General features: G+C 45.8%; 1 protein-coding gene across 1 annotated transcript in view; it reads left to right on the top strand.

The window, feature by feature from the left end:
- Window positions 1–12,607, top strand: part of LOC132082860 (uncharacterized) — a 28,437-nt gene extending 15,830 nt beyond the window's left edge. The window contains exons 4-6 of the mRNA XM_059487274.1: window positions 8,394–8,404; window positions 8,521–8,562; window positions 12,437–12,607. Of these exons, the coding sequence (XP_059343257.1) occupies window positions 8,394–8,404; window positions 8,521–8,562; window positions 12,437–12,607 (224 nt within the window). The remainder of the gene's footprint in view (window positions 1–8,393; window positions 8,405–8,520; window positions 8,563–12,436) is intronic.
- Window positions 12,608–18,599: the final 5,992 nt, after the last annotated feature.

The raw sequence follows: 18,599 nt of genomic DNA, 5'->3' as shown, positions 1-18,599 counted from the left end.
GCCCACCCAGATTTTATCTCCATTACTTTCAGAACACCTTAATAAGGCACTTCCAGAGCTGAACACTGACATTCTCACCCTGCTCTATTTACTTTACATTTGAATACAGGCTGGTAGAAGGAGAAATTGGTCTGTAATTTCTCCCCAAATGACCTGTTGCACTTTCAGGTCAGGGGTAGATGTAGATTCAGCTAATCACTCTCTCTGTCCATGAATATTCCACTAGTGAACTGACATAAAGAACATCCTTGTTCTCTTTTGTACCTTCCTAAATGGTGCCCAATGAACAGGACACTTGCATAAATCTCACAGAAAATCACCAAAATTGCTGAAATTGACACTGAATTCCATGATAAAAGCTTCTGAGGAAAGGCTTGACAGAATCACTGAAGAAACTGAATCTTGGAAGAGAAACACATTTCAGCACAGATTAAGGGGAAAGAAAAAGAAATGCTGTAAAAATTCCAAGTGGAAGGTAAGGAGAAACACAGGAAGCACAGAAAGAACAAGGCCCTGTCAGATGACCTGTGCAAGGTAACTTTGTGCCCCAGCACTGTTAGAGGACATTCCCTGTCATTGGTGCAAGCAGCTGGAGCCATAAATGCTGATTGATTTGGGGGCCACAGTCTTGGTAAGTGCAGAGGTGGTTCAATAACCTGACATGAGGGAGTTCCCTGAGAGCAACTGGGATGCCAGAAAGAAGCGAACAGCTCACCACAGCCTGGCCCGCTCGGCTGCTTTTCCTTCTGACCCTCCTGGGGAGGCTCTGACATTTCCTCTTCCCTGATGGAAGCGCAGCTGCTGCCAAGGGAAACGTCCCCACACTCACTCACTGTTCCCTGTGCTTGCCAGATGTCCCATCTGCTGTCCCTGCCCAGGAGAGCTGCTCTGCTCGGGAAGAGGAGCCGAGGGAGAGCCTGGGAACATCGGCGGCTGCAACCCCTCCTGATCTGGTGCTGTTTATGGATGTGTAGCTAGATTTGGATAGGTACAAGTATAGGGATATTTACATACACTGACTGATATTTGTATAGGGATATTATGTGTGTATATTGTTATATTGATGCGTGTATATTCTCTGTTTACACAGTTGTACAGCTCTGTAGCTGTGCATTTCTATTGCTGGAGTTGTATGGATTTTTTTATTGGTCCATTGATATTTGTGTATTTATAGACAGGTTTGTTATATTTGTATTATATTGTCATGTTATATGTCATGAAATATGTAATGCATGTTTACATCTCTATATTGTTATGCCCATATATGTATTTACTTCTATTTATTATATATGGAGTTGTATAGTTCTAAAATTCTATTTATTTAGTTCTGGATCTGAGATTCTTTAGAGAGGGATATTGATGTTTCTGTATTTGTATATGGGCTGTACAGTTGTAGTAATATGTAATAAATTTGATTGTTAAACTTCAGTTCAGTAACTTCAACATTTGTGTACAGTGAGTTGTTGCAGACGGTTGCAATAAAGTAACTTTTTTTCACTCAAGTTGATATCTGTATATATTTACATAGCACAATTCTCAGAATAAATTAGATTTTATTCATAAATTGATATTTCTATGTTTCCATATTGGTAGCTAGCACAGATGTTGTAATTTAAAATAAATTTCATTTTTAAACATAAGTTAATGTTTGTGTATTTGTACATTAGTAGTGCGGGTGTAGCTATCTGCAATAAATGCAATGTTTCAACTGAAGTAAGTGTAGATTTGTGCTGCCTAAAGCCATGAGCAGATGTAAATGCTGGAGGATTTTGGCCGTGCCAATCTCCGGCCATGCCCGGCACATGCCCCACCTGCACTCGGGCTGGGCAGGGGAAGCGCAGATTTGGGCTGGCAGCAGAGCCCCACGTTGGCTCAGAACTCGCTGCAGAGGCTGCTGAGAAAACTCCGGGGCTCCATGGGCACAGAATCCAAGCAGGAGCCACCCGGGGAGGACAAATCCCTCATCCCACGGGCAGCTCTTTAGGAAAGGGCTCCAAGTGTCCCCCTGAAGCTCATCCCAGAGAGCAGAAGCCAGCAGGGATCCTGAGCCAGCTCTGCTGCCTTTGGCAGCACTTTGGCAAAAGAGCTGCAGCAAGGGGGAGGCAGCAGCGACTGTGACTGCTGCAGGCTGGGGATGAAGGGAGGGCCATGGACACAAGTGCTGAGATGCCCCAAAATCCAGAGGGAGGCTGGAGAGCTGGGAATCAACTTGGCATTTCAGTGCCAAGCTCTCACAGGCACTGAAATGATGGAATCCCTTTGTGTGAAGTGACCTGGAAGAACTGACAGGGAGTTGCTGCTAGGATCAGCAGTAGCAGAAAGCAAAAATGTACAAACACTAGGAGATCATCTAATATCCCCCACAAGCAAAGGCTTCAAAAATGATCTCATATATTTAGAATAGAATAGAATAGAATAGAATAGAAATCAAAATATATAATATATAATATATAATATGCATGAAATTTAATGTACATGTATTTTTGGACAATTTTATTTTTTGATATATATTTTCATTTAAGATATATATTTGAAATAGTCTTTCAGCTTGGGAGAGTGAAGATTTACAACAGTGCAAAACCATCTGCCCACAGAGCAGTCAGCCCCCGGGTGTGTGCATGCACACCCACCCACTGTGCCTGCTCTTCTCAGCATCTCGGGGCTGCTGTTTGCACACAATTGGGATGAATTTAACTCGACCGAGCCACGAGTGGGGTGTCCAGCTTGTCATGAACACTCATGTAGCAACGAACAACACAGAGCTCTCAAATCACATTATCACAGGTCATTTCATTCCTGCTGGGCACTGCGGAACTCTTAAAAGACACAGAAAAGGGGTGGAAAACATTGGCATCATGCTACTGCTGGTGTCCTCCTGGAGAAAAATCTCTTGGGTTTCTTCAGGTGGTAGCTTTCCAAAAACTAGGAAAACTGCTGAGCACTGGTAGCCCAATTGTGAATGGTTTTCTTGACTTGGCAAAGCTGGGGTGTTAACAATGGACTCCATCCTTGGTCCAAATCACCTGCCCTCACCTGCAGACAAAAGCACCACCACCACCAACAGCAGCTACATCAGTCAGTTTTCTCAGAAAGCTGTGTTAAATTTGGGAGAGGAAAGGAAAACACATCAGACACTGTGGATTAATGACAAGACTCCGAGGAACAGTTCCAAAGCAAAGGGCAGCAGCTTCTCTCTGGGCCACTCCTTGTGCCCCAAGGCAGCCGGGCTGCCCTGGCTGCCCAGGACCCTGCGCTCCGCGGGCTCTGCAGAGCTGCACAGCGGGGAGGCAGCTTCGGGCACCTCAGCCCCTGGGCAGGAGGGGCTGCTTGCTCTGCAGGGCTGCCTGTGGGCAAAAGCAGGGTGCTGGCCTTGTGCTCTTGGCCCCAGCCTGGCCTTGCAGGGCTAATCCTGTTCCCTGTCTCAAATGTGCTAAGGACAGACTTGTTTGTTTCCAGCTCTGCACAGGTGTGATTTGCACCACAAAATACTGAAGGACTAAGGCCTGAACAACAGACCCTGACTGAAGCCTCAACAACAGGGCCTGAGCCAAAGCTGCCCTCTAGATGACCTTCCCAACCCAATCTTCTATGTACCTGCTCCTTAACCAAGTGTTACTATCAAAAGGATTGTTACATGCATTCACTGGTGAAACACCTCTTCACCTTTCTGCATGAGGAAAATGGACAAGGTCACACCTGGCCTTGGTTCCTCCTTGAGCCCTGGGCAGGCTCGGGGAGAAAACCAAGAGGAGAATGACACCAGCTGTGCCCCAGCAGAAGCTCTGGCACATTGCTCGTCCAGCACGTTCAGAGCCGGTCTGCTCTCACAGAGCACTCGGGAGCCTCGTGGCCACCAAAGGTGGAGGCACCGCAGGATTTCCCGGTTCCCGGCCGTGGCTCTGCAGGGCTGGGCTGGGACAGCTTCCCCCAGCTGATGTGCACCTCTGCATGAAGGGGAAACCATTGGGGTACCTGCTGATGGATCTTCCTTAATCACCAGAGGCACCCATTTGTAATAATGCTGAGGTGCATTGCTTAGCTTATCCTTTCCTGACTCTTTTTTGCACTTTTGCATTACAGTAAATTACACTGTTCCCTCAGCTGGTGTCGGTGTCTGCATCTCTGACCCTCTCCACCATTAAAACAAACACACAGCCAGTTTAGCATGAGATCTGCCTCTCTGCCAGCCCATCTCTTGGCAAACACCGCTGGTGGCCATCTCCACAAATGAAATTCCCACTTTGCAATTTCCTTTGCTGCAGGCAGGTGAGAAAAGGAGCCACTCCCAGCTCTGGACACCTCCAGAAACCAGCTGCTTTCAGCAGTCAATACCCTGAAATATCAACCTCCTTCCTTAACCTGCCACAGGGAGCTCCGACCAAGAGGCCTTTTGTCCGAGGATACCCACAGAAGAGCTGGAGAAGGGAGCAGTTTGAAACACAGCTGCTTCAGAGTTTAAATCTGTCTTTATCAAATGAGCACACACCAACCTGTCCCAAAGGAAAAGCAGGCAGGAAAGAGAAGCTCCTCTCCCACATCAGCAAACTCTGTGCTTCCTTCTGTTCCAGCTGGAGAGTGGAGGCCATGGGCTGCCCCTCACTTTGGGAAGGCGCCCTGGGAATTGGCCTGATCTGGGAGGGGAGCAAAGGAATTCCCCAAAAAGTAGGAAAAGATTCTTTGGAAGCATTAGATTATGACAATATTTCTGGAGGAAAGCAAAAAAAAAAAAAAAAAAAAGGTAATTGCAGTAATTCAAGAAGTTCGCAGAATGAAATTTGTTCGCCAATGCACCAACCCCAAAGTCTCTGTGGTGTGTCAGGAAGATCAGGAATGTAGAGAGCATTTTGAGCAGATACTGGATAGAAGCAAGCTGCACAACCTTGCATACGTGCCTTAGAGCAGAAACATGCTGTCCTTGGGCAAATAATATAAAGAAGTTTGCCAAGATGTACCCTGGGAAAAGAGATGTGAAGCAAGATGTTCTAAGGATGTGAAGAGAGGATATGGGGCAGAATGTTCTGCTGACACTTTTGCCAATCTATGTACCTGACCAAAGATATGTTAGCTCTTTGTCCTACACATAACACTTTGTAACCAGTTATATGTATTCACCCGGTGCTGAACCCTGCATTACCATATAAATGTACCCTGAGATTTGCAATGAACTAAGCACTGATCATTACCTCCATGAAGATTGATCTCTGCCTGCGGAGGGCTCCTTTCTCTATTACCCCTCTCCTTTTCCACGTCTCTCTCCCGTATACCTTATTTCTCTATCTGGCATCCATATACTTTCTTTCTTTACAGGAATGAACCTTCAAGACTTGGATAAACACCACTGGTGTCCGTCCCCCAGAGCATGAGCAGCTCCCCAGCAAGACTTCAAGACTAAGGGACAAAGCTTCCCCCCTCAGCTCTCCACAGCAGCTCTAGGGAGTCTCTCTCCATTGCAAGATCTCCTTTGTCAGTCTACAGTGACAAGAGTTGGCTGCAGGAGGCATTTGCATTGGAGCTGTCCCCAGATGGGAGGAAGAAAAAGAAGAGGTGATTCCTGAGGAAAGAAAAAGGCAACACCATTTGGGAAGACACCAGTGTGAGTTTGCTACAACTCTAAGCCAAAAATCCCATGAAGAAAGCAACATCCATCCATGGGGCAGTGCTTTGGCTTTGATATCAATGCTGACAAAATTGCTTCCCATTCCTGCTGCCGTAGCTCCAGTTCAGTAGAAATGTGCCACCTCTGCCAAAGACAGGCAGACATGGTGAGATAAAACCAGCTAGTCTGCTGAAAAGGAGTCCAAATGAATGTTTTCTAACTCCCCCTTTGCCTCCTCTCTGCAGCCAAGACAGAGCAATGTCCTTCCTCTCTGTCCCCGATGGTGACCCAGGCATGGGATGCAGTGTGGGGACAGAGCCTGTCACTGCTCCCAGTGCCCTGCCCTGCCCTTCCCTGCCTGCCTTGCCCTTCCCTGTCCTGCGGGATCCTGCTGTGCTGTGCCAAGCCGAGCCGAGCCCGGCCAGCGGTCATGCATTTTGGGAATGACCCTCCCCTGTGCCGCACGTAATGAACATAACACCTTCTAACTTTGACAAGTTAGAGAGTCTTTGTCCCCGATTTTCAGTTTGAACAATTCAGGGAGCTTTTGTTTTCCCTGACAGTACAGTTGCTGCCAAGGGAAACACACCCAAAGACCAAAAGTGATCCAGCCTTCCCTTTGCTTCCCTTTTCCTTCCCTCACTGCTACACAGCGCTCTCATACCAGGACCTCAGTGCTGCCTCACCTGAGGATTTAGAGCTGCCTCCAGGCCCTTCCAGGCTAAGTGCAGGTGCTCAGGACTCTGAGGTTTCCTAGCTTCTTGGGAGAAGGTGTTTGCTTCATCTGGACTTCTTGGGGTTTCACTGGAGGAGCCAGGCACAGGCAAATTTCATCTCCACTGTGAGCTCTTCATTCTGCTTGTTCCCATGAAGCTCAAATGCCAACCTGAGCTCATCATTCCTCTGGTTCCCATAGACCATCACAGCCCTTCCATGGCCTCTCCAGACAGGAGCAGCTGCACATCTTCAGAGCAGCAGTTGCCAGCCCGCATCCCATCAGGGAGGGAAAGAGTTTCTACCCTTGCTTTCCAAGCAGGTCCTGGTTAATGATCTTCAAAATGTTTTCCTGCAGTGCTGTATCATGGGTAGATCTCAAGTGAGAATCAGGTAGAAAGGGTCAAGTCGCCTAGGAAGGGGGACCTTGAAAACAGAAAGATTCTCTGCCTGATTTTCGTGTCCTTACTGCAGATTTGGAGGGTGTTCTGGGCATTTTGCAGACAGCCTCTCTGTAGGGGTACAAGGGCAAGGTGGAAGATATTGCCTAACAAGTGGTCAGTGTTAGGTGCACTCTCCCCTTTCTTTGAATGAAGCCAAACTAGGACTCTGATAGGATATTGCAGATGTTTAAGACTGTCTGCCCTGCAAATCAAGCTGTGCCATTTGACGCTGGCAGGGGCTATGTAGAAATCCCGAGCGGGCCGGGGCTGCTGAGGAACGCGCCTCGAGCTGTTTGTTTTCCAGCATCACTCTCATTACGTGGTTATGACAATGGGAAGATGCCAGCAGCTCACATCCCAGGCAGCAGACCAAGAACTTAATGTTAAAACTTACTTTAAAAGTTTCTTGACCAATCACACAACGCAAAAGCATATTGACAGTAGTTCTATCCAATCACTATAAGCACAGGTACCTTTGGTTAAAACAGTGCTTGTTTATTTTGAAGACAATACCTACCAGTAAGCCTTAAAACACAACGCAGTGAGCTCCATTATTAAGCTTCAACCTTCCCAATATCTCGCTAGATAAACTTTTCTGTAGCTTGGAGATTTATTCTAGACCAGAGTTAATACACAGACCATTGTTCTATTTGTCCTTGCTTTTCTGCAGTTTAAATAATTTTTCTGCTGAGCTATCTCACGGCTGCTGCTTGGCTCTAATCACAGTTCTGCTGTATCTGAGACCTGCCTTTTGCAGCTTTCCCAAAACTCTCTAATTTTGTGGATTCCCTCAGAGGACTCAGTGTCAGAGCCTCTGGAGAAGCGTGGAGGGCAGGGCTCAGGCAGGCTGTGCCAGTGCAGGATTTGAACTCAAGGCACCAGGAAGCACCAAGGCTGCAGACAGGAACTCAAGCCTTCTCATCTCCCTCCCTGCCAGAGGCAGGCTCAGAGCAGCCATCTCACCCCTCTCTAAACCAGTGGGGGCTCTGTCCTTACCAGGCTCCTCGGGCTCCTGGGGATTGTTCCCACAGCTCTCGGTGCCAGGCAAAGCTCCCTCTGCTGCAGCTCTGTCCACAGGCTCCCCTCCTGAGGACTCAGGGGCAACATTAATATTCCCCTTGAAAGAGAAACAGAAAGGAAGAAACCCTTCTCACCACTTAGACAAAACACCTGGTCCAACAACTCCATGGCTCACACGCTTAATCCCTTGTTCCTAACAAGAACTCTGGGCCCCAAAGCCCTTCAACAGTCAGAAAAAATTGACTTCTCAAACACAGTCCAAAAGCTGTCAAAGCTGACAGTGACAGTGTTGAACATGGGGGTGACACTGAACACATGGAATGGCTGCTAAGGAAATCAATTGCTGCTCTGTTCTGTAAGGTTGCGTGTCTGACAGCACTAACATCAGTCCTCATGTCACTAATTGCAATGGAAGTAGCACTGTATTCTTTCTTCAGCCAACACTCCAATCGGTGTCATGGTTTCAATGCCTCACCCAAGGCAAGTTGATGTAGAAATAAATTCAATGTACCTCATTTTGCAGGGCCTCAGGGTCTGAAATTGCTATTACAGTTTTCTTTATAATGATGGGCAAATCTTTTTTTCTCTGTGTTTTCTCCTGATGGCTTTTTTAACGTTAGGTGCTATCACAGTGAGTTGTCTGATGCTACATGGGCCACCTTTAATTTTTGAGGGAATGTCCTGCCAGGCTCTATCTCCACAAATGAGCCAATATTCTGTTGCTAATTGATGTGGGGACTCATCTAGGTCATCTACTCGTCAGCAGTTTCACCCTTAGGGGGCACTGGGGTACTGCAATTGCACCACAAACTGGAGTATCTGTCCTCAGGATGATGGGGAGTAACATTCAACTGTGGATCTCCCTGGTACTGAAACTCAGCACAAAATTCCTTCACCAATGAACCAAGAATTCCAATTCTTGAGGTTCAGAAGGTGCTTTAAGAAGATCAGGGGCCCAGTGATGTCAGCTGGTTATGGGATTGGTCTCGTTGGCAGCCTCACACCAATATTTGTCATGATTGGGTATTGGCTGCTCCTTGGCTGGCACAGGCACACCGACCAGATGTGTTGCAAAGGATTTGTGTGGGCTGAAATGGGTCAAACACACGGTGTCTGAGCCTGCTGACTTGGCTAAAGCAAGGCAAACCTTCATTTTTGGTTGATCTACAGGCACGTATGTGTTGAAGTGAGGGGGAGAACGACCATTGTGCATCGAACTCCCAATTTATTGATCGATCAGTCACTTTAAATAACAGTGTTAATTAACTTCATGCATATTCCAAAATCCAGGTTTACAATAGGCTAACAGAGAAAACTCTAACCACTCCTTTTGTTTTACAATACCGTTGATTGTTTATATCAAACAAAACCAGTGTTCCCACTGTGATATGAACGGTTCCCAAAACTTCCACATCTGTTCCCAGGGTGCCATCTTTTCCCAGAGAGGATGTTACATTTGTTATGGGAAGACTGCCTAAGAACCTTATTGTTTATACAATGATGCCTGAGAGAGACTAATTGTTTATAGAAGTCAGGCTGGAAACTGCTTTGAAACTGCTTCACAGCTACCTGTTACTTTTTCTCTCAGTTGCATGGCTTCGTGGCCTTTTTCTTTAAGCCATGCTTGAACTAAACTCCTGACATTTCCCCCGTCTTTTTCTTTAAAAGAAAGGAGGTTAGTTTGCCACATTTTCTCTATCATCCTACTAACCATCTTTTGGATACAGCTACAGAAACACGGTAAGATAAGTAAAAGCAATAAGAGTACACCTAATATCCCTATAGCATATTTTACAAGGTTTCTTAGCCATGGTCCCAATCCTAAACTTTTAAGCCACTCATCAATACCCAATCCTTCTTCTTCCTTAAGGCTGTTAAGCCCTAGCTGTAGCTCTTTCAACTTAGCATGAATAGATACAGAATGATCAGACAGGTTCATGCAACACATCCCTTTAAACTCCTCACATCCATGGCCTTGAGCCAATAACAAGAAATCTATAGCAGCTCTATTTTGTAAAACAGTGTGGTTAACACTTTGTACATCTGAAGATAACATATCTAATATCTGTGAAGTTCTATTTAGTTCACCCTTAGCCCAACACCCTATTTGTTTTGCTAGAGTCATTGCTTTGCTTGCAGCACCCCATGGTAGGAGAGCTGGAACAATCACTTGTTTAAATCTACTCCAGAACCATGGATCCCCCACTGGACTATAGTCCAAGTCATGTAAGCTGCGCCCTTGCCTGCTTGTCTTATGACTTAATTGCATTAACACAAATATATTAGGGTGGAATAGTGATAACTTGCCTAAATAACAAGGTCCACCCTGAGGTTGGGCTGGTATTCCATTCCAGGCTCTATCTCCACAAACCAGAAATATTCCTGTAGGTAATTTCTTAGGTGTCATGATGCTAGAGCCTTTACAATGGCTGTAGAGTTGTTTAGACACTATGTTTGGCTTTAGAGCTGAATCCAGAGTAGCCCATGTTTGTTTATATGGATTCATCTTTTGAGGATTAGAATAGTCAAAGCTAAACCATCCACTGTTGGAAGTGCTGGTCATGCTAGCATTTGCAGTTCCAAAAAGCTCCAACTCCTCAGGTGGAGAATGCAAAGGAGTATTAAGTGATTGAATTAACAGACATTGTTGGTAGCCATCACTCTGACTGGCAGTATACCCTTTCTGTGCAGGCAATTTAATATTTACCATATTGTGCATACATAAAGCACGATTATTAATAAGACTGCAGAATTCTTGAGGAGACGATACTGGCAATGCTGAGACAAAGCGACGACTGATTAATCTGTCTAGCAAGTGTTATTCATACATTATCTCTAGGTTGACTAAAATGTGTTAACTTAAATTCTTCAGCTACCACTACACTAAGTAATATAATAAAAGTAAACCTCATTTTTCTGTTTTTACTTTGACCTTTTTTTTTTCTTATCAGTTTTTAACCTTTAACCCTTTTCAAAATACACTGTACCTCCCACCGATAATAAGCCAAGATTTTCTGCTCATGTGATTCATAAAGATCTAAAGCTGAGGCAGTGTTTAGTCCTGTTTCGTTCCGTAGAGCCCACTCCCAATTATGTTCCCAGTTATGTCAATGATTACAGGTGTTACACCATAAACGAAAAAGTGACAACTGATCCACCCAAAAGGTCTCATCACAACCTCCACAACACAGTGCAACCCAAGCAGCACAATGTGGGCTGTGACATTCAAGGCAGTTCTCTTTTGCCGGTCCTTTTATATGGAAAGATGATAATGATTCAATAATGTCAATCAGTTCCCTGGTCGTCCGGCAACAGCGTTTTATCCCAAAGGGTTAAAACCACCCTCAGCTGAGCCACAATGTCCGGCCTTATCAGGCATTGCACGGTAGGTGGTAATTGGACTAAGAAAAGAAAGCTGTTAGCTGTTTTCATTTATGTGAACCTGGAGAGGAGGTGAATGGCAAGTCTGAAAACGATCCTTTCTGTCCTTGAGATTTTCACATCCACCTCTTCCCTGGCTTTCTCAAAAATGTTCAAAATCAGTTTTATAGTCTGTAATCCTTTAGTCATTTGGCTGAAATGGCATCAGCTGGGCGATTCTCAGTCCTTTGTTGATTTGGAGTGGTGAGAAAGTAGTATGCACTTGAAGCACTTAAAATACTTAACTTAGCAGATAAAACAAACACCTATCATAAAAGCATAAATCTATCTAACATCACTTAAACTTAATAGCACTTATACTTAAAATACTTAAACTTAAAATATTTAAACTTAATAGAACTTAACATTACTTAAACTTATCTTTACTTAAACTTAATAGAATTTTAAATCAACAGAACTTACATGTAAAATCTCTTAATTCTAACAAAACTATAACAAAATCTAACTGATTTTAGACTTATTTGTAAATAATGTAAGATCAAACTTAACAGAATCTAACTTATCTTAAACCTAATATGATTTAACCTTAACAGACCTCGAACTTAACAGAAAATAAACTTAACAAACTTAACCTTAATAGTATTTAGCATTTAATTTAACTTAAACTACTTAATAACAGATAAAACTTACTATAGACATAAAATATAGCATTTACTATAACTTACTTACAGGCCTGATTCTAAAATATTAAGCTAAAATAACTTTGTTCACGTGTTTGCTATAGCATTTCTATATCAAAAAGCACACTCACAACATCTCACTCATACAATCAGTCTAACATATCTTAACATTTTTAAACTTTTCAAAATATAATTCTAGAGTCTGATGTTCCACTGACTGAGCCATCTGGGCTTCTGATGTTAAAGTCTCTGCCAATACAGGTGATTTCAAGACAGCATGACCAATGCCGAGCCAAACCGGCCGAAATTTGACCCATGCATACAGTACGCTGATTCCTGTTTCAGTCTCTGCCAGGAAGAACTAAAGTGCCTTTAACTTTCCTTGTTTACCATCACTTGTTTCTTAATTTCAACAGGGATCTTTTCCTTTTGTTGACAAAAGTTACATCCATTAGGCTGTTAGGTCTTAAACTGAAGCTTTTGCCGGCTGTGGGGGGAGGGAGAAATGCTCCTGCTGCAAAAAGCGCTCCAGTCCCGCGGTGCGTGTGTCGGAGCGGGCGAAAACCCCCCCTGCGCTGGGCTCTTTGTTTACTCGCCGGCAGGCTGACTCCGCTGCAGGCACCGCTGAACCCGTGGCTCCCCCCGCGGCGGCTTCGCTCTCCCCCCGCAGTGGCTTCGCTCTGTCCCGGGGCGGCACGCCTCGGCTCCCGCGGTGGCGGCTCCGCTCTCCCCGCCGCTGCCTCCGCTCCCGCCGCTATAGCACAGCATTTTAGGCGGTCGCTCGCCGCGGCTGCTCCCCATGGCAGAGCGCCCGTGCCGAGTTCGGAGTAGCACAGACTCGGAAGCGCCACGAGCTGCGGCCGCTGTCTTGCACTCAGAGAGATAGTAAAACAGTGCACAATATATCACTCGCCATGGCCTGCTTAGCTTCTTGGCAGTTTTACCACTCTCTAAAGCAGCCTCTGACAATAAATCACCGAATTCACGCAATTCCGTTAACTCGTAAACTGTGTGGGGATTCACAAAGATTCCCCGTTCCAGACCATAAGCCAAAAGACCTTGCAATTCCTTCCGTAAGTCTATTCCCTTAATTTGCCTTTTTTGCAAAAACATAATAAAAAGTTCATATGCGGCTTGTCTTTCCATACCTCTTTTTAAGTGCGCAATTTCACCTAGCAGCGTTTTCCCAGACTTATGCCGCACGTATCAGCTGGTCCCATCTAATATGGTCGCCAGGGCACGGCGCGTATCGGCGGTTTTCTTTTTTCCTCCGCTTTAATTTCGCGCTTATTGCCGCTCCCGCTGCTTCGGAGCCTGAACCAGTCCTCACTTATCCTTTGGTGTTCGCAATCCCCGTGATGGCCGCGATCGTCGTGGTGTCCGCTATCACGTCCGGGTGTCACCAATTTGTTGAAGTGAGGGGGAGAACGACCATTGTGCATCGAACTCCCAATTTATTGATCGATCAGTCACTTTAAATAACAGTGTTAATTAACTTCATGCATATTCCAAAATCCAGGTTTACAATAGGCTAACAGAGAAAACTCTAACCACTCCTTTTGTTTTACAATACTGTTGATTGTTTATATCAAACAAAACCAGTGTTCCCACTGTGATATGAACGGTTCCCAAAACTTCCACATCTGTTCCCAGGGTGCCATCTTTTCCCAGAGAGGATGTTACATTTGTTATGGGAAGACTGCCTAAGAACCTTATTGTTTATACAATGATGCCTGAGAGAGACTAATTGTTTATAGAAGTCAGGCTGGAAACTGCTTTGAAACTGCTTCACAGCTACCTGTTACTTTTTCTCTCAGTTGCATGGCTTCGTGGCCTTTTTCTTTAAGCCATGCTTGAACTAAACTCCCGACACGTATGCATGCAAAAGCAAGCAAGCAAAACCAACCAGTGCCAGTATATCATTTGATCAAGCTCCATGTTCCTGTTCAGCTGTTTTTTGGCAAAAGCTTCCCCATCTATTTCAGTTCTCAAGCAAATCTTTTAGCGCTTGTTCAGGGACTGGCCAACTATAGGGCACTAAACTGTCCCTCTAACCTTCAATTTTTACAAATTTGGATATCTTAGAATTCTTTGGAACACAATGGACACCACGCATTTGCTGAAAGAGCTCCATGATACAAACCATTTTGCCAGTCCAAAAATCAACATCAAACTCCAGAATTGTAGCTTTCACAGGTTGAACGGGGAATGTCTGGCATGCACCGTAGCTTCTCCGTGCGGCTCACATCTGCGTGCTCATTTCCCTGCTGGTGGAATTGTCGGTGTGCTCTTGTGTATGAGACGGTTTCACATCCTTCACCAGGACCCACTTAGGTCCGGCACCTGTGCAAATACAAGCATACCCTTTGCCCCAAGTGATTAGTGGAAATGGTCCTTCAGTTTGTCCTAACTCAAGGTTTCTGATCAAAACTGAAGGATTTTCTTTCAATTTTTCCTGTGTGCTGTTTGAAAAGTGCCTAAAAATTTGAAGGATTAGTTCCTGCAAATGAGCTATTAAAAACATAAAGACATATAAAGCTTTGCTCAACCTCATCTGGGGTGTTGCTTGGGCAACTCCCCGTTTCCTTGTTGCAGAATGGTTTTAGAGTGTGGTGTGTCCTTTCAACAATTGCCTGACCTGTGTAGGAATAGGGAATTCCAAAATGTGGCGAACACCCCAGTCCATCAAAAATGTGGCCAATTTTTGAGCTGTGTATATGGGACCATTTGTCAGTTTTCATCTCGTGGGGGATCAGTTTGGCGAGCTCTGGGCCCAGTGACACTGACAAGGACAAAAGCAAAAGACGAGAGGCGCTCTCTCTTCCCGGGACCAAAGTCCCACAGCTTTAATGGAGAACAGCTCCAGGAGAGAAAGGGAGTGTCCAGGAAAGGAAAGAGGATGTCCAGGGGAGGCAAGAGAGTGTCCTCCTCGTGGCAGGAGACTGTAAATGCTCGGAGAGGGGGGCAGTAGAAAGGAACTGCCATAGTTCAGCATAATAAATCACCACACTGTAGTTTTCTGCATAAATTGCTGCACTTGTTGAAAACAAAATCCTGAAATCTCCCCATACACAACCGTGCAGTCCCAAATGACCACAGTGTGGGAGAAAAAACACTCAACTCCCCTGTATACCCAAGCACCAGGTGTCACAGGGAGTACCAATCCCTGCAACTAGAAAGTCCACACACACAGGCTCACCGGGAAGGGAATATCTCTTTATGAGGGGACAGAGAGCTCACTCTTCTCAACACAACACACACCATACACCACATCGGCATCCACCCACATCATCTTCCTCAAACATTCACACACTGAAAATACAACCACAATTACAACACAAAGGAAAAACAGCAGCAATAAAACAGGATTTGCTCAATTCACCCCCAGAATTCCTAGCAGGTCCTTATTGACACAGCAAATCCTTTCTGCCATCAGCCAGACCCAAGCCCAAACTGCACAGGCGTACGTCGTGCACAGGACATCTCTGTGTGACTTGTGAACAGCCCTTCCCCTGCATACGCCTTACGGGTTACTTTATACAGAGTTAAAGGTTCCTTTCTCCACAGTGCCAGCAGTCTTGTCTGTCCCCCACGAGGAGCAGCCGAGAGCGGAGGTGCCTCCAGGAAAGGAATGTCCTGGCAGCGCCCAGAGACGTCCAGAGCCCGGATGTTCTTGCTGGAGCAGAGAAGCGTTCCTGCCGCGGTCAGCAAATGAGGTGTGGAATAGAATTCCCACAGTTAAAGGTAGGAGGTGGTGTGTTTATTACAGCCAGGCACACGAGGAGTTGTCTCCTAAAGACGTGTGAGGAATCACTGCCGCTCTACTTATCTAAAACAGTCTTACATATTGATATAATTCCCAAAATGACTAATACATATTCATTAGGTAACCCAAAAACCCCCTTTGTATTAAAATGTGTTATACCTGAATCCAAAGTTCCTTTACATTTGTGGATTCTTTCACATCACATGGGTTGGTGGGTTTTAAAGTGGGGAATGGTCTCCTTCTGATGAAGGCCAAGACGTCTTCCTCAATTTGACCTCTTTCCTTATGATGTGTTGGCAGGCTTTCACACCACTTGGCTACAGTTGTAGTTTCAGGGCCCAGGTGCAGGCTACGCTCCTCTTCTTTGTCACAAAGAAATCCGCATCCCATCCCGCTTCTTTAAACATAGTAAAGACAGGCAAGTGATATATTACCCTAGCCTTAACTACCTTATCTGATAAAAATTAATTATCCCTTCTTATTTCTACTCTTCTTGCTATACTCTTTCCCCCTAACTAAATCTTGCTAAAATTTTAACTCTTCCAGTTCTTTTAAATCCTGGATTCATGGCCTCATCTCACACACCAGCCATGGGTGAGCCGATGATGTAACTGGGAAATTCCACTCCTGAGCATGGGATCCCAGGCCTGGTTCTGAGCTGGAAGGGTGAGAAGGATGAGATGCACGTGGTTTTGCTCCAGGGGATGTCCTGAAAGTGCACTGCCCACCTGCCCCTGCTGCCGAGCACCACGCTCCACCTCCTTCTCCTGCTCAGCAGATTTTTAGGAATCCAGGGCTTGGTATGTATTATTTGCTACTGCAACAAATAGAAAGAATTTGCTTTGCAAGCCCAGTTTTGTCCTGGCTTATTTTCTGCATGGGTCTCCTCCTGAACCTGGGGCAATGATCAGTAGGGACCTACAGGACACTCCTGTTCTCTTGTCAGTAAATTCGGAGAAGTGATTTAAGTATCAAGAAGTCAATAAGTATCAATCAATAAATGAAATCATTTGGGGGAATATTTAGCCTGTGAGTTTCAGCAAAGTATTGAATATGTCTTAGATCCATGGATACAAACTAGTAAGTGAGATTGCTGGGTGTGCACGTGTTAGGGAAGTGATTCCCCACACACCCAGTGCTGAGATCAAGGATTGCCTCTCTTCTAACCCTGAGCTGGCAGCAGGAATTGGGCCCTGCTTGGTAACGTTCATTTTGAAGACTTCTGTTGAGCAGGTAAGAATGGTGAAAATGTAATCTTTTCCAGCTGTTTTCCTTTGGTTTACCTGTTTGAGGGTTAAAATTGTGTGCTGCAGGTGTGCTGGGTGTGTGCAGAGCAGTGCAGCCCCAGAAACCCCTTGGCTTGCCCACAGGTTGTCATGCCTTGTTGCCAGGTGTGCCCAGCTGTGGCAGGAGAAGGAGCCCGCAGCGCAGTGGGCACCGTGCCCTGCCCAGCCGGGGCTCTCTGGCACAGAGCAGCAGCAGCGCCAGCACCGTTCAGCCCGCTCCTGCCTTGGCTTCCCCTGGCACACAGAAGCCTCTGGAAATCAGCGCCGCCAGTGGCGTTCCCAGCTGGGAGCAGCTGCTGCTGGCGGGCAGATGCTGCCAGTTCCACTGCTGCCAAAGGGGAAGAGAGGCAGAGATGTACACGCACCGGAGCCCTGGGCATGTCCAATAAAGGTGCAAATATGTGGGGAGATTTGTTAGGAAGCATTTCAGCTGTGATGCCAACAGTGGCTCCTCTCCTGGTTCTGTGTGTTCTGGACAAGTAATGCAATGGTTGGCTCTGACAATTAAGAAGCAGATGTTATGTGGATGTTCACATGAGTAGTGATTATATTGTAATATATCCTCCCATAGTCCTCTTTCCCGTCCCCCTTGTAACAGCCTGGGCAGTCAGGGCATTTGGGGAGGGCTGGCTTGTGACCAGCAGGCAGGGTGTAACAACACCTGACCTCCAGTCGGGATGCAGGAAAGTAATCTCCACCCATGGGCAGCAGAGAAAGAGTTGACTGGCAAAACTTTTGGAGGGGCTGAGGGTATAAAAGGCAGAGCATCCTTTTTGCAGATGAGCACATGGCTGCTAGTCACAGAGACTCCCAATGATGCGACTTTTCCTTATTCAGTCCTTTGTTAAGGTTTACTAAACCTTTAAAATTTTAAAAGTGAGAGTCATTTCTCACACGTGCAAAGCTGTGGGCCATTATCTTGGTCTGGTTTCCTTTGCTTGTGTCCCATCTGAGTGCTCAGTTGGGGTACAGGCTGTAGGTGCTTGGGGCACTCCTGGAGTTCCTCTTGGATCCCCTGAACAACAGGGTTTGGCCCATGAGGGGAATTTTCGGTGCTTTGTGACAGATGAGAATTTCCCAGGCTCTTTTGTGTTTTCTGTAGGGAAGGTTGGTTATTGCTTTGCATAAAGACCAACACAGAGCTGTCCCTTTGTGATGTCAGGCATGGTTGCCCCGTCGTCATAGTGGCATCAGAAGGTTGCCTTGGTGCACGGAAGGCCTGAGTGTCAGAGCAGCCCTAGGCCTTGCTCAGATCAGGAGAACCTTCCTGGTCAAAGCATCTGTCAGTAGGCAGCTGCCCACTGACACGAGGCTTGTTTTTTAGCGTTTAGAAAAATTGCAGATATGCCAATAATTAACCATCTGGCCACTGCAGCTTTTGCTGCATATGGGATTACTTATTCCATTTATTATTTCACAAATTTTGCACGTAAGTAGAGGTTTCCCTTCTGCTTAGCTTAGGGTGTATCCTAACCTGGCTTTTGTATGTCTTCCTGCTCTTTCTTGGGGGCTGAGTTTCTGATTTTGAAACAGAAAGAGCATTAGGATGCCTCTGCTTTGGTAAAGCTCCTGTCAAGAGGTTCAGCTAAAAGGGGGTGTCTGTAGCCACAGGGGCAGCATTTGCAGGGGAACCTGCAGGGCTTGCGTTCCCTGCACGGGAGAGTCTGTGGCAGCAGAGTCTGTCATTTCCTCAGGTTGCTGGGAGAAGCAAGA

Source organism: Ammospiza nelsoni, chromosome 22 (assembly GCF_027579445.1).
Source record: "Ammospiza nelsoni isolate bAmmNel1 chromosome 22, bAmmNel1.pri, whole genome shotgun sequence".
Taxonomy (NCBI): domain Eukaryota; kingdom Metazoa; phylum Chordata; class Aves; order Passeriformes; family Passerellidae; genus Ammospiza; species Ammospiza nelsoni.
The sequence above is the reverse complement of the archived record's forward strand: the minus strand, read 5'-3'. Positions and strand labels throughout refer to the sequence as shown.